General features: G+C 40.1%; 1 protein-coding gene and 1 long non-coding RNA gene across 2 annotated transcripts in view; both read left to right on the top strand.

The window, feature by feature from the left end:
* The window catches only part of LOC135283463 (uncharacterized), a 43,874-nt gene extending 38,213 nt beyond the window's left edge, over nucleotides 1-5,661 (top strand). Inside the window, exon 4 of the long non-coding RNA XR_010349218.1 lies at nucleotides 4,568-5,661. This is a non-coding gene — a long non-coding RNA (uncharacterized LOC135283463). The remainder of the gene's footprint in view (nucleotides 1-4,567) is intronic.
* A 3,448-nt stretch (nucleotides 5,662-9,109) lies between these two features.
* The window catches only part of LRP12 (LDL receptor related protein 12), a 49,917-nt gene continuing 43,989 nt past the window's right edge, over nucleotides 9,110-15,037 (top strand). The window contains exon 1 of the mRNA XM_064394295.1: nucleotides 9,110-9,506. Coding sequence (XP_064250365.1) covers nucleotides 9,428-9,506 — 79 coding nt within the window. The 5' untranslated portion in view covers nucleotides 9,110-9,427. The remainder of the gene's footprint in view (nucleotides 9,507-15,037) is intronic.

Genomic DNA, 15,037 nt, shown 5'->3' with positions numbered 1-15,037 from the left:
CTCATCAGATTTTACCTCCTCCTACAGGAAGAAATTGCCAGGATTTGTTCTTGCACTTGATGTCCACATTCAGGTTAGGAAGTTGAAGTCTTCCAAGGAAGCAACCAAGGGAGTTTTATTTTCTCCTTGTTGTCTACAGAAGCTTCTCTAGAAAGCTGTATCTGTTCAGGGCACATAGGGATTAACAGCATGGCCAGAGTGTATACTGTCTCTGGACACACAGATTAAGTGTGAGGAAATACTGGCTTCCCCTCAATTTTTATCTTTCCAGCTCTAGATCTGTGATGAATAAGGAGGGGGAAGAGGGCACACAGGGGAGTAAAATGAGAGATGGGTGCAGCAGTGTCATCTAGCTGGCTTTCTGTGACACAGGCCAGTCATCAGAGACAGTGACAGAGGGTTTAGTGCTGACAGAGCCTGTGTCTTTACCCTTTGGACCTGGACAGTCATGAATAAACAAGTAACTCTGAAAAATAACAAAATGCCTTTCAGAATTTTAAGAGCCTCACATGCTTGTTCTCATGAAAACTATCCCTCCTGCCAGTATTTCCAGGAGTCCCAGATATCTCCTGCAATGCAATTATGCAGGCTCAGTAGTAAACTATTCTGCACATTTGGAGCTAAAGGACAATGTAATAAATGACTGCAGTAAACTACATTGATATTGCATTAAATTGCATCTGAATCCAACACTACTGGTGTTGAAAATCTGCCCTTCAGCCTCTCACTGTCCTCTTGTCTGCTTACATCCTCCTTGATACTGCAATACCAGTGTGAGTCCAAGGCAGATTAGGAGCAGCTGTTCTGTAGCAAACAAACAAAAGCCTTTGTCTGTTAGCCCCTATCACTTCTTTCCAGTGGGGAAAAAAAGCCAGATGTCTGTTTGCAGACAAGTGAAACTTCATCAAATGCTTGAATTTTTCACAAACAGAAAATCTGAAGCTTGATCCAAGAGTGATTTCAGGCAAATCTGATATTAGTGGAGTTTCATTCACTTTGCAGAACAATGCTAATTCCTGCAGTTCATGATACAGCCTCTAACTCAAAAGTCTCTGAATATTGTCATGTAAATATTTCAGTGTTATTGTGGAAGCCTAACAGGAATATATTTTAAAAAATCATGTCAATAAATGAGCAGCATAACATAGCAGGACTAAAGCTTAAAAGAGAAAAATGAAGTGCCAAATTGCCTGGCACAGTGAAGAACTAAAACGTAAAACAACTGTGTCTAGTCCTAAATGTATTTTTGGTATATTGAAATGCTCCTCCAAATGATCATTCTAATTGTAACCCACCGATATCTGTAGCTACAGGGAAACAGGAAATATTAGGACATCTTTTCTGCTGTGAATCTTCCACTGTCACTCATGGGAGATGCATTGAAAGATGCAAATGGGATTTAGACACACAGGCTTTAATTTACTCCTGTAGCTCTAATGACTAGATGTAAAATGTACTGTTGATATGTTCTCTGAAGAATAGGTGACAGAATGTGAATGTCATAATCTTAATCTTCCTTTCACATTTTCTTGTATTTTAGTTAAAAGATAGAGAAATGCTAAAATGAAAATGTAATACATCTTTCTTCACTACAGGATATCACCCTGCCACAAGGTCCAATTAGAATACTGAATTATTAAATTCAGGGCATTTTATTTTAATTTATATTTCTTGAATATACTAAGGTACATCTTCAGGGTCTTGAAATCCACTTTCTCTGTCTTGTGAGTGGTTTAATAGGGATTTGCTTTTACAAATAAGGAAAAGTTTGAGTATGGGATTTCAAATAAAGGTGTTTTGTCAGAGTAGACTAGAATGGTCTATAAAATACCTTTGTAAATGGAAACAAAGTACAAAATTAAACTTGCTTTGAGTTCTAATTTACATGCATATTTTGTACACACTTCAGAACTAAAAAGTTTGTGTTCCTCTTGGGGACATCCGGAGCTTTGTAGGTCCCTGGCACTCTTAACATATTTCCACATGGTTTATGTCTTAGCTTTACTGCATCACCAAGTTTTATGAGTCAAGTCATAGGCAAAGCCTTATTGAGAGCCTTACAATCTTTTAATAACCATGTCATTTGGGGCAAGGGAAGGTGAGAACTAGAATGACTCCTAGGATTAAAGTACCTAAGAATGGAAGGTGGAACAGTGTATTTTAATGTAATACATACACACACATATACACACAGAGGTGTTTATGTGTTTCATATAAATGTGGATTTTTGACAGAATAACTGTCATGTTCAGAAGTTTAGGCAGAAAAGTGTGGTATTCCTTGGAATGCTTTTGCTCAAGCCAGTAGCTGTTAGTTGCTCCATGTGTATTTAACAGATGAGAGCTTCTCTTGAGAGAAGCTCTTAGAAGACCCTCTCATCTAACCCTGGGTATCCTGTTGCTTATCTTGAAGTCTTACTATAGTTAGATTATTTGACTCATAGTTCTCATTAACGTAAGAGATACCAATGCTTTTGGATTTATGACTGTAGTTCGTCTTGCCAAATCCAGTTCAGTCATGACTTATAACCCAAATTATGGTTTTGAAGGATAGTTTCCACTGGTTGGAACAATGGAAAAGATGAGTAAGACTGAAGTAATGTAATCCCACTCTGGCTCCTCTAGGGGTTCCTCCCTTTGAAGTTAACATTTATCCTACAGTGCCCATCACCACCTCTACAAGTTTAGACCCCGTGGTTTTCTCCAAATCACAAATCGCATCAATGAAAGGGCATTAGATATGGCTAAGCCAAACAAAATTTGATAAGAATTTTAAAACAGCATCATTTCAACTGCCATCATGTAAGAAAAACAAACCACTTCATTCTTGGTCCTGGAGAATTGTAGACATCAGTTCTGGCATCCACTAAGGAAGAAGAGACTGGATTAAGTCCCTGAATCATCACAGAATTGGGTTGGGTTGGAAGAGACCTGAAAGATCATCACATTCCAAGCCCCTGCCATGGCAAGGACACCCATGTGGACCTGAGGACTCCTGTGTCTGGGATCCTTCCCTTGGACTCAAAGTCTTCCACTTGGAGGTTATGGGTGCACAGTAGAAACAGATGATCTGGAACCATGACTAAATACTAGCTGCACTTAACAAGATTAAAAAAAATCTATTTGGGCAAAATATGAACCTATTACACTTGTTGCCTTTTCCTCCAGATCTATCAATATGCAGAACATAGTTTTACCGCTATAAAACTACAATTTATTGTGCTTCTTCAAACTTTAATAAATTCAGTAACTTTAAACTGCTGTACTTTAGAAGTAGTTCACTACTTCAGACTTTGTACTGTTTCTGATTTAATGACCAGTGGAGACATAATGTGCATGTGCAGGCCAGATAAAGGAGGTTCTAATTTAACCTAATTAAAAATCAAGAATATTACCAGTGTCAGTATGGAGCTTGAAAAGATAACTGCTTCAAAAATTGTATGTAAGAAAAAATAAATTTAATTAAGAAAATGAAAAAATCCACAAAAAAAACCAAACAACTTGTGGGCTTTTTAACAGTTCTTTCCACACTAACTAATTAGCCTCTTAGGTTTTGAAAACTGCTCATGAAATGTTCTGTTAGTATTGAAGAGATTTTTTGGTTTTCTTCTTTTCATGAAGTCTTTTGTCTTGACTCTTTCTTTCTCTTTCTTTCTTTCTTTCTTTCTTTCTTTCTTTCTTTCTTTCTTTCTTTCTTTCTTTCTTTCTTTCTTTCTTTCTTTCTTTCTTTCTTTCTTTCTTTCTTTTTCCATATTCAGGATTTTTTGCCTCTTTCTTCTCTTTGGTCTTTGGGCTTGTTCTAAATTAAAATAATAGTTTAGTTCTTAATTTTATCCATGAATCAGCTGAACAGCTGAGCTCCTTCTGTCATTGGATAATTGTTAAAAGATATTTGAAATCTTTATACAAATATCTTCAGCTATAAATACATTATTTTTACTAGACTTTAAACTCAGGTCTTCCTTATGGGTTTATTACGTTTTATTCAGTAATGAGTAAAAGTCAAACAGAGATTTCAGTGATAGAAGTTTCTCCAAGTACCAGCAAGCAGATCTGGTTCCTTAATCCTGAGAAAATAAATCCAAAGGTATGAAAATGGCTGCGAAGAGCAGCCTTAGGCCTCTAACAACTGGAGTGAAAGACTAAATCTTCTTCTGGGATGAAACTATAGACCCTGATTATCTCCTATCTTCTGATACTATTCAACCACTTGAGATAACCACTGCTATTTATCTAATGCACTGGAAATTTTGTAGTAAAACAATGTTAATGTAATGGTTCTTAAAGCATTTCTGGGGCTGTTATTAAGGAAGCAGGCAGAAGAATTAAGATTTCACCACACTTGTTCATCTTTGCCTGTCATCTAGGTCCACATTGCCACAGTAAGAGTTAAGCTGCTTTACTTAACAGCAAGGAATGAACAAAAGCAGTTTTAATACTGGTGGTGTTACCACGTTGTACTTATCTAAGCAATAAGTTATGTGGTGTAATTGCAGGCTGAATTAGGTCACGCTTGGTCACATGGCTTATTCTAAATTGATGTTACTTCTGTTTGATTGTCCTTTCAGGAGCAGCAATGTACTTCAACAAATGAATATGCTTGGGCAACATTTCCAGAACTTTTTAAAATTCTGTTTAAAACTACAAAATTAGGCAATTGCAATTCATGCAGCATATGACAGAAGTGCTATTACTGTCAGAGAAACTACAGAGATTATGACCACGACTAGTCATTTATTCTGAAGAGTCAGTTGAACATAAACCAGCTGTAAAAATATTGAAAGCATAATATCTGATACATGTAAGAGAGACAGTCCAGATTTGGATTGCAAGCAAAGAAAATCCCAACTACTATCGTGACAGGGACATGAAGTACTTTTAACTGAAGTAAGAAATTTTGTAGACAGTTCTTAAAACTTGTTTGTACAAAAATCTCTCTTCTGAGGGGGATACAGTTACTTTGTTTAGCTTCTAGGCAAAGAGCTTACAAACTGTCTACAAATAGGTCCTCAGTCCAGAAAGAATGGAAAAAGCGCAGTGACCTACTCCAAGTGCTCTGCAGTGGTTTGAAGAAACAAATGTGAATCCCAGAAGCAGCTAGTGGAGTATAAATGCTTCAACTGATGTGCCCTTCAAAATTAGTTTGGGTGGATGCAAGCTACAAGGATGCAGCTACACTGCCACTGTCTCCAGGCACACTTCATTTGCTGTTAGCCGAACTATATTTGGACTGTTTTCACATGCTAAATGTACAGCATGTCCTGTGTTTGTAGACTCCCTAGCAAAACGGGACCCTGCTCTTGACTGACCTCTAGACTGCACAGTGATACTAATAATAAATACCAGGGAAATGAAGGATGACTTAACACATTTGATATATTTCCTTCGGTATGAAAAAGCAATATGAATATGTACACCAGCACACTGTAAGCAGATTCTGATGTGTGCTATATATTTTTAGCACAATGGCCTTGCTCCAGACATTTCTGACATCTTCTACTGTCTTTCATCATTTTGCAGTGGAGTTATGTAGCGTACTCTAGATTCTAGGTAGCTGTGGTCTAGTGTTAAAATTAAAGTTGTATAAAAATGTAGTTTAGTAGCACACTTTAGACAACTGCTGTGCAAACAACTGTTTGTTAGAAAAAAATAAATGACTGAATAAATGGCACAAATAACTTTTGTTCCAGTGTTCATATGTTGTGTTGCAAAATAAACATGTCTAGAAGAGAAATTCACTTTCTCTGCTGCCTATTTACTATGTTTTACTGTTTATAAGTAATTCTTTTTATAAAAACTAATAAGAATATTTAGAATTGCATTGCTGTCCCTCTTATGGGACATGATAAACTTCTGCAAAAAACAGAAGTAAATTCAAGTAAATTCAGATGTAGTAGAGGACTCACCAAAAAAGTTAAATACTGGTACTGATTATAGCAATATTTCTTTTGACTTCATGTTAGGGGAAGTTATGGGACAGAAAATAATGAGATTGGTAAAAGAATACTGTTACTTTATTTGCTGAGATCTTGTAAATGTCTTAAATTGTCCCCATTGTCACTGTGTATTAAAATGGTGCTGAGAGGTTCCAGCCAGGACTTCGCATTCAGGAAACACTGTAAGATCTTCTCCAATTTTACACACAGTCAGAGCAGGAATCGAGAGAAAGGAATTAAATGTGGAGTAGTTTTACAATGGGACATAAAACTGCTGTTAAATCTGTGGGTGGCATTTACTAACACCATAGTCTGAACGAGGAGAACTGATGAGGAAAAGGGAAAAAAGAAGAGCAAGGATGGCAAAAAGGAAGTGCATTTAGTGGGAAGTAAAATGAAACTGAAGTGACTATACCCAACTGATCAATAAAAACATAATAATGTTGCAAAGAAAAGTACAGGAGGAAAAAAAAATCATATGCTGATATTGTCAGTGGGTGCCTGATAATTCTTGCTGAAGCTGCCTCAGTAACTTCATGTACCAGCCTAAAGCATCAGACAGAAGAATAACTGCCTGTAACAGCAATCTTGATTTGGTTCAAGGTGAAGCATGTGTGCTTTGTTTTATCTTCACCTGCCTTCAAATACAAAAGAAAGATGCTGTCAACATCTGTGCCAGTTTAAAATTATTCCTAGTAATAAACTTCTATTAGTCATTTTCAGATAACAGTACAGAAAAAAATCCAAACAAAAAATGCAGCCATGATTAGAATTTCACGTACATAAAGTTATGACTGTGATTTACAACATACTTTTCAGGCATAGGAGTGAAGACATTCTTCCAAAATATCAAAGAGATTAAGAAAGCTCTCAGCAGAGACCAAAAGGAGTAGCAAAAAAATGCCAAAAATGAATAAGACTTTTTATTTGGCTAGGGAAGAAGTTTGTAGATCTGGTGGACCTGCTAAGGGCGTTATGTGAGTAGATGTTGCTTGCCATCTTGAGTGTTTTATCTGGATTACTAACACATTTTCTTCCCTGGATTTAGAAGATACGGCTCATCTCATATGCTGGCAAACTGCTCCTGCAGTTTGTTTTTTTTTTTCTCTAGATCACTTTGGTATGTCACCATTAGTTTGCCAAGCTTATTTAGTACTGCACTGAGGCAAGGCTATTTTGCATATAAATCTTCACTCTGCATCTTTAAGAAGGATGTTGGAATTAAGCCCCTGATGCCAGGGGTAGATGCTCAGCTCTCTGTCATGAATGATCAACCTGGGTACATGGTAAAGCCACTTCTTTGTGGAGTAGGTTGAAAGAAGTTTTGCCAACAGAGATATTTGAGTTGTTTGGAATTGCATTTAATCTTAAAAGATGATTAGTGTTGTCTTCTTTGTTATGCAACTAAAATCTATGGAAAGAGAATCATATCACACCTCTCAGTTTCAGCTGTAATTACTGTGTGAGGGTTAGAAGTCCCTTTGTGTTCATAGGTTTTGTGTGGTGTCTGTTCATAGAAGCAGTAATTCCTCTCTCAGAAGCTACAGACCAGACTTCCTGAGCATTTCTTCAGTGCCCCATTGTTAATAATTAAAAATAAAAAAGGAATGGGATAAACTGCATGAAAAAAGGCCATCTGAGATTTCACTGAAAAAGTTAGTTAGACTTGTGAGTAGAAAGAAACCTAAAAGATTGTTGGCCAAGCTGCTGTGAATGCTTTACATATTTGTATAAAACTGCAGGCTATTCTTCTTCCATGAAATGTTTTGTGTGCAAACTCATGGCTTTGGAGAGATGAACACCCATTGGTTCAAACTGTGACTAAAGGCCGATGTAGTGAAGACCAATCCTCTGAGAACTGTTACACTCAATGATGCCACCTCAGGGTGTTTCTGGACCACAACTTCCCAGACTTGGAAAGCATTCATGCTTGGCTGGTTTCCCTTCCTTCTTTCGTGACAATCATTAATGCTGAATCTTCATCACGATGATCACCCTTAAACAAAACATCTCCTTCTTTTCAAATGAGACATTCCCCAAGATATTTCTCTTCCTTCCCAGATAGATAGGATTTGGAAACAAAAGCAGGAGCAATCACAGAACAATAAATGAAAGGAAGTGACATCAAGTTGTAACAGAAGAAGTTATTGGATATTAGGAAACATTTCTTCACAGAAAGGGTTGTCAAGCATTGTAACAGGCAAGCAATTAACTCACCATTCCTGGAAGTATTTAAAGGATTTGTAGATGTGGCATGTGGGGACATGGTTAAGTAGTGCACTTGGCAATACTATATTTACAGTTGGATGCAATGATTTTAAGGGTGTTTTCCAACCAAAGTGATTTCATGATTCTATTAAAAATGAGATGAATGAGAAGAAATAGCATAGAGCACTCTCTGTAGCAATGACCATTTGTGGAGCAAGAACTCTGGTCTGACTCAACATACCTGCTTTCAAGGTGTAGCTGTAAAGCCTTACCAAAGTTTTGCTTTTCTCGGGAATGGCAACACTTTGTTATTTCAAACAAATTGTTCTAGTGGAACAGGGTCAATAAACACTTCTCATGGTCTGCAACAGGCATGGCAAAATTAAAGCAAAATATCAAAATTGTGCTGTGAATCCCACTTGTTTTTGACAACAGGTAACTATGCAGCAGGAAAACAGGAACTGTAATCGAACAGGAAGCGTCGCAAACAATTTCTATGGGGTCCATAATTTTGCATGTACAGCAGTTGAACTTTTTTGTGCTCCCACGGTAATTTTTCGGTGTCACTGTTGAAATGCAGATTTGGAGGTCAGAAGCACAGCAGCTGCCAGAGTACCCCTGTGCTTTACAGCCTGCGTTTGGATTCAGGCAGTTTTACTCAGGGCGGAGAGCCAGGGCACTCAAACACCCACTGGGCTGTCCTGTGTGGGCCGGGGATCAGGGCTGCTCAGCCGCCCGCACATTCACCCTCCCTCCTCCGGATGCGGCCCAGCCCCCACGGCCGCCGGCGGCGGCCTCGGCGGGACGGGGCGGGCCAAAACTCGGCGGCTGCGGCGCCGACGGAGTGGGAGGGTCGGGAGGAGGTGACGAAGGAGGAGCCGGAGGAGCCGGCGGGGCGGTGCTGCGCCGAGCGCGGCGGCTCGGGCCCGCCCCCGCCGTCTGAGGGCCGCCGCTCCGCCCCGCTCGCCCGCCCGGCCCGCGGCTGCCGGGAGCGGCTCCATGCGCTCGTGCCGGCAGTGCGCAGCCGCGGCGGAGCCCAGCCGGGAGGAGGAAGCGGCGCGCGGGGAGGGAGGCCGAGGCCGGCGGCGGTGGCGGCTCATGGCTCGGCGGGCGGGCGGGCGGCCGAGGCGTGCGGGCCGCTAGCGCTCCCCGAGGCGGCGGCTCCGGCGGGCGAGGGGGCGAGGCGCCGCCGGCCCCTCCTGCGGCGGCGGCAGCTCCGGCTCCGTGTCGGGGGCGCGGCGGTGGCAGCTCCGGCTCCGCGCCGCCTCCCCGCGGGCGGGTGTTATGGCCCCTTGGGGGAGCGCGGAGGGCTTCCCGGCTTGGAGGTCAGCGCAACTCCTGCTCCTCGTCGTCTCCTGCTGCGGTAGGTACCGGGCAGTGACGCCGCCCGTCCGCCTCCGGCTCGCGGGCCGGGAGGCGGCCGCGGGGGAGGGGGAACAAAGCGGCCTTTCTCCCGGCCGGCCTCGGCGGGGTCCCCGGAGCCTCTCGGCACCGCCGCCACGGCCGGCTGGCGTCCCCGTACTTACCTTCTCTGCCCCCAGCCCCGTCTCCTCCGAACTCGACTGCTCCAAAATTCGCTCCGGGGTTTTTTGTTTGTTTTGTTTGGGGTTTTTTGCGTGTTGTTAATTTCTTTATTTATTATTTGTGGGGGTGGACGGAAATCTCCTCTGGGAAGTGCTTAAAACTGCGGCCGGGATTCTGGGATTCGGCCCAGCTGCCCTGGGCTTGCTCTCCCGCAGATGTGCGTTGCCGGGAACTCCGGAGTTGGCGCGGGGCCGCACAAACAAGCCAGCCCCAAATCCTCTGAGTCACGAGTAATCGCTGCCTGTGGATAATAGGGATGGATGCTTGGGAGATGTTCCACGTCCGGCCAGGACGAACGAGGCCTGGTGTCGGGGGCAGGGCGGCCCCTCCGGGCCGCGGAGTCGGGGGCTGGCGCTGGTGATGAGTTTGTGACACATCAGCGCAGGCCTGGAAGACCTTCCAGGGACCTTTGCTTCTGCTCAGCCTGTCCGCAGTTCATACCCGAACAGGAATTCATGCCTGAGTATAAACCCATCTTTAAAACAGAACTGCTAATCAAAAATATTTGTGTAAATGTACTGAGGTTGGTTTTTACAGTGTAAAGGGGGCCCAGTAACACATGAGAGATCAAAAACACAGATACTTGACAAAGAGAGTCGTCTCATGTTTTCTCAGGGAGTTGTGTTTGTTTTATGAAGTCGAGCATAGGTTGTGTCCATGGGCCTCAAGCAGGAGAAGCAGCCTTTGGCACAGAGCTGGGCATGTGCCTTGCCCCGAGGAGGACAGCGACAGGAGCCCTGCTTCAGCAGTTTCTGAAGTAAATGCCTTTGCTCCAAACACGCAATTGAACATTAGAAATCGGTATCTCTTTCACTGTGAAAAAAGCAAGCTTGTATTTGGAACATCAAGATATTTCAGTTTTGCCTTTGCAAAGTGTGTCCAGTGCATGCTTGTGCTGTGACAATCAGTCCAAACTCTAAAAATGTAGATGTTCTACATAAACGTGTAGGAGTCTTTCCTATTTCATATTTACATGAGTAGAAGAATAAGGAAGGCTTCTTCAAACAGAGATTCAACTAGGCCAGTACTCATAGATACACTGGTAAAGTTTAATTTTTGAGTGGTTATATTTGCATGAACAAAGTGGGATACTGACCGACTCGTCAGTGGGATACTGGCTGACTGCATTTAAGACTTTAAATGCACATTAAGTAAAGCAAAAAAAAATTCATGTCGAAAGGTAAACTACAAACACAACTGAAAGGGAGTTAGCTAATGGTGGAGCAGGAAGTGGTAGCAAAATCTCAGGGTTCGATATATTAAGCTGTTCTGTTTGCATACTTACTGTACTTAAACAAATTTAATTTCTGTGAAAAGGTTTTTTAACAAACTCAGTGTGCTATACTCATCACAGAATTAAAATGAAAAGTCAAAATTATAATTGTGATATTCCTCATCAGCCTGACCCAAGTAAAACGTTTTGAACTGTGATACTGTAACTTCGGTGTTACAGTCAGCATTTCCCTTACAAAAACTTAAATCACAAGCATAATCTTTGGTTAGAGAAAGAATTTAATTTGGTTCGTGTTTCTTGTTAACGCTGTTCATAGACCTTCAATCAAGGCTTTTGAAAGTTCAGCCAAGAAGTCTTCATAAGTTTCTTCTGCCTGCTAAGAAACACATCACCATCCATTAGTGCCACTGCCAGGAAGGAGCAGGCACTTCTGATTTTGATAAGCACGCTGTGTCACTTCATCCTCATGAGAAATTAGTTTCTCTTAAGAGTTCTTGTTAAAAATTTCTGAAGTTCTGACCAATTTCACTGCTCAAAGGAAAGGAGCTTTATTGTCCCCAGGCTATAGTATCTGAAACAAAACCAAGCATTTATTGTGTAGCTTTCTCTAGCTTTCACTTTGATTTCTCCCATTTATTTATTTTGGGAGAAAAAAGTGAGAGTGAGAACTATGTCCTGTTAAAGCATTTTAACTTCCTGTACAACTGCTTTTAGCTCTTCCAAACTAAACTGATTTAGTATTGACATGAATTTGATCAAGACTGCTGTCAGCATAGCTCTGGACTGTAATGTTGATGCTGAGCAGAGCCTTGCAGATATCATTACGTTAAGGCTTTGAATGCAGTAGGCAGTACCCAAGGTAAATGCATATTTGGGAAAGCAACGATGCATCACTTCAGTTGCCTTCCATTATGCAGTTGCACAGCTAAAATGTCTAGAATTTTCTGCTAATTAAAATACTAAATTCACCAAGGTTGTTATGTGGGCATTCAGCTCCCCAGAGAATGTTTCTCTGTTTCCCTGTAGTTGGTGAATTTTTCAAACCTTCTTTCTGATGATGACTATAATTATAAAAATTTGAGAAGGAGGAATACTGATGAGTGAAATATTGGAATAGCACCGACTAACAAGAATTACGGCTTGGTGTAGTGCATTGGGCAACATTATTTTTTGGTTTATATTTCCAGCCTTCCTATTGCCTTGAGAATTTTATATCCAACAAGTAATTGATCTTATGTGTCTCTATATAATCCTGGCCTAGCTTTTACTGGGACAAGTATTAAGACATTTCTGCTTATCTCAAAGACCATAACAGTTATCTGAGTTTAAAACAGAACCATATGTTGTGCAAGTAATTATTTTAGGGGGAAAAATGTTGTTTGAGAAATTGGTCCTGTTCTTGAGGGAAGTATTTTTCAAATCAAAGTTCTGTGATTGATCTGCTGTAAATTAAGTAAATCTTGGAATCATAGAATTATGTAGGTTAGAAAAGACCTTCAAGATCAGAGTCCAACCACAAATCCAGCACTGCCAAGTCCATCATTAAACCATGTCCCTGAACAACACATCTATGCATGTTTAAAGTACCTCCAGGGACGCTGATCTTATTTTTTTGCTGTAACATGAACTTCAGTTAGAGAACTGAATTTCTAACATTACCATTTTGTTTGATATTTGTTTAATTCTTGACAGGATGGTGGTTTATATCTGATTGGTACTGTGATGGAGCACTTTCAGGACCAGTTTGTGAGGGATTGGTGTTCAGAGCAGAGGCTGAGTTATGAAAAGTCTCTGAGGGGGTACAGTGCAGAAACTAGGACATGCCTTCCTTTGCAGTGGAGTCTGGAAGCATGGGTATTTGGCTTCTTCAGCTTTCTGGAAATTCAAACTTTACGTAGTCTTAACTATAGTTGTCACCCAGATATATTAATTTGAATTTCTGTCACACTGAGCAGAAGACTACAGGCAATTTCTACAAAGTTTCATACAGTTGGAGGCAGTCAGCGCAGTGGTACAGTAGATGAATCTCCCTGCTCTGATTTCCAGATGTAAACATGTGTCAAAAAATATTTACAGTAGTAGGACAGGGACACTAAAAGAGTTCCAAGGTAGAAATGGCGGCAGAGGAGGTCAGTCTTAATTATCCTTATCTCTAGGTTGGTTTTTAGTTTGGTGGATACCCTTATAAGTAGTAATGACTGAGAAACATTAGTGGAGATCATAAAAGGATTACTCCCCAAAATTGTGATTGAAACAGTGCTTTATGTTAGACTACTGAGAGTACAGTGCTACTGATATTATTTTGTCCTGTTAAAGAAAAACATAGTACACTTACATGAGGTGTAAAACATTTAATTTTGGATTAGAATAATTCCAGGTTTCTGTGGTACAAATGTTGCTGGAAGTGATAACTGTACTGTGTATATAACTCATTCTTCATTTGGTTCTAAGGGAAGACAAGTAAAATTGTCGTAAAAGTTCACTTGTCAGGACCCGAACTTTACTTGCGTGTCAGTTTGTTAATGATGGTGTGAATGAGGAAGAATAAATAGCTTTTTGGGTTCATTCACCTTGTTTGAAATAATAGCCTGAATCATGTAAGCAATTGAAGTCTGCCAGCCAGTTTATTCCATTTTCTAGAGAAGTTGAACTCTAAAACCAGAACAGACTGTCCTAAAGGAATCACTTGACTTAATAAATTATTGTATTGTAAAGTCTTGAATGTCAGTCTTTAGTGATATTTTGTGATATACTGAACAGATATATTTTGCTAAGCTGTAAATCATATTATTGGCAAAACCACTGCATTTAATTTATTAGAACAATTTTGTAGTCCTTTAGGAGAACACATCCTAATTTTAACACTAGAAATTTATGTTGTCTGATAAGTTAATCGTATGTCAACTTGTCCAAGTATGTACACATTCAACTGACTGTGCAGAGCCAATATTGCATCTATAGTCAAAATGTCTGTGAGGTCATGTGGATAACATTTAAAGCAAAGTTAATTCAAGGAGAGAAGAAAAAAACCCATATCCTAAACAACCTCATAGCAAAAAGTTTGAAAATTGAATATAAAGTAGTCGGTGTAATTGTTATGATGCACTAAATGAGAATACTGTCAGCCAGAGAAAGAGCAGATGTGTACTTGTAACCAGAATCATGACAGAAGCCATCTGACTCCACTCCTGTCATCAGAGCAGAGCATGTAATGAGGATGGCTTTTTCATCTGTTCTGTCATTGCTAGGAGAGGAAGAGCTCTACTGCATTGGTGTTGGAAGGACCCTACACGTGAATCTGTTTGATTATTTACTTCAGTCATTGCTGTTTTAATGTCAAATAGATGTAAATTGTATCAGTATTATTTTCAACTAAGCACTAAATATTTATTTTTTTGTACTTGGTCTGGATAAAACTTAAAATTATTATCAGTCTTGTGGTTTGTTAGCAGATCTCAAATTTTTAAACTTTGTGCCTTTGGTGTATAAGTACATTCCTTCACACATTATATACCTTTTACCAGATTCCTCAAGTTTCCCAAGGTGTAGACACTATTTCCATACTTCTTAAATATAATTCACTAATTTCCTTACAGGTTTTTTGAAAATGCATGAGTGCTGTTTGCACTTTGTAAATAGTGTGGGTTTGCTTTCTTAGATGTCTCTGCATTTTCTAGTTTTAGTGTTCCATTTATACTGTCCCAGATAGTTAATGATTATGTTAAAATACTGGAACAACTGAGATATCTAGCTAGGCAGTAATTGAGAGTGTGATTTGTTGACAGCCTGGGATGTTTTTAGTTGGCATGCGTTTCAGAATTACTAGCTGTGGCATTTTTGCAGTACCAGTTATTACTTGAGGTGTCTGTTGGTTGGCAACATTGAGCCTCCATAGTTTACGTGGTTTTAAGAAAACACAGCGTACTAGTGCATTGGATACTAAAAAATTTGGTTGTAAATTTGAGTTCCTGTGTTTATCCCCTCAGTAGAAATAAATGCTCAGAGTGGTTTATAGCACCAGAGTACGATACCATACTCTGAAGTATTGTGAAGTATTTGTATTGTTCTGTGTTCTT

The sequence above is a fragment of the Passer domesticus genome, chromosome 1, assembly GCF_036417665.1.
Source record: "Passer domesticus isolate bPasDom1 chromosome 1, bPasDom1.hap1, whole genome shotgun sequence".
Classification (NCBI taxonomy): Eukaryota; Metazoa; Chordata; class Aves; order Passeriformes; family Passeridae; genus Passer; species Passer domesticus.
This window is presented reverse-complemented; position numbering and strand designations above follow the sequence as displayed.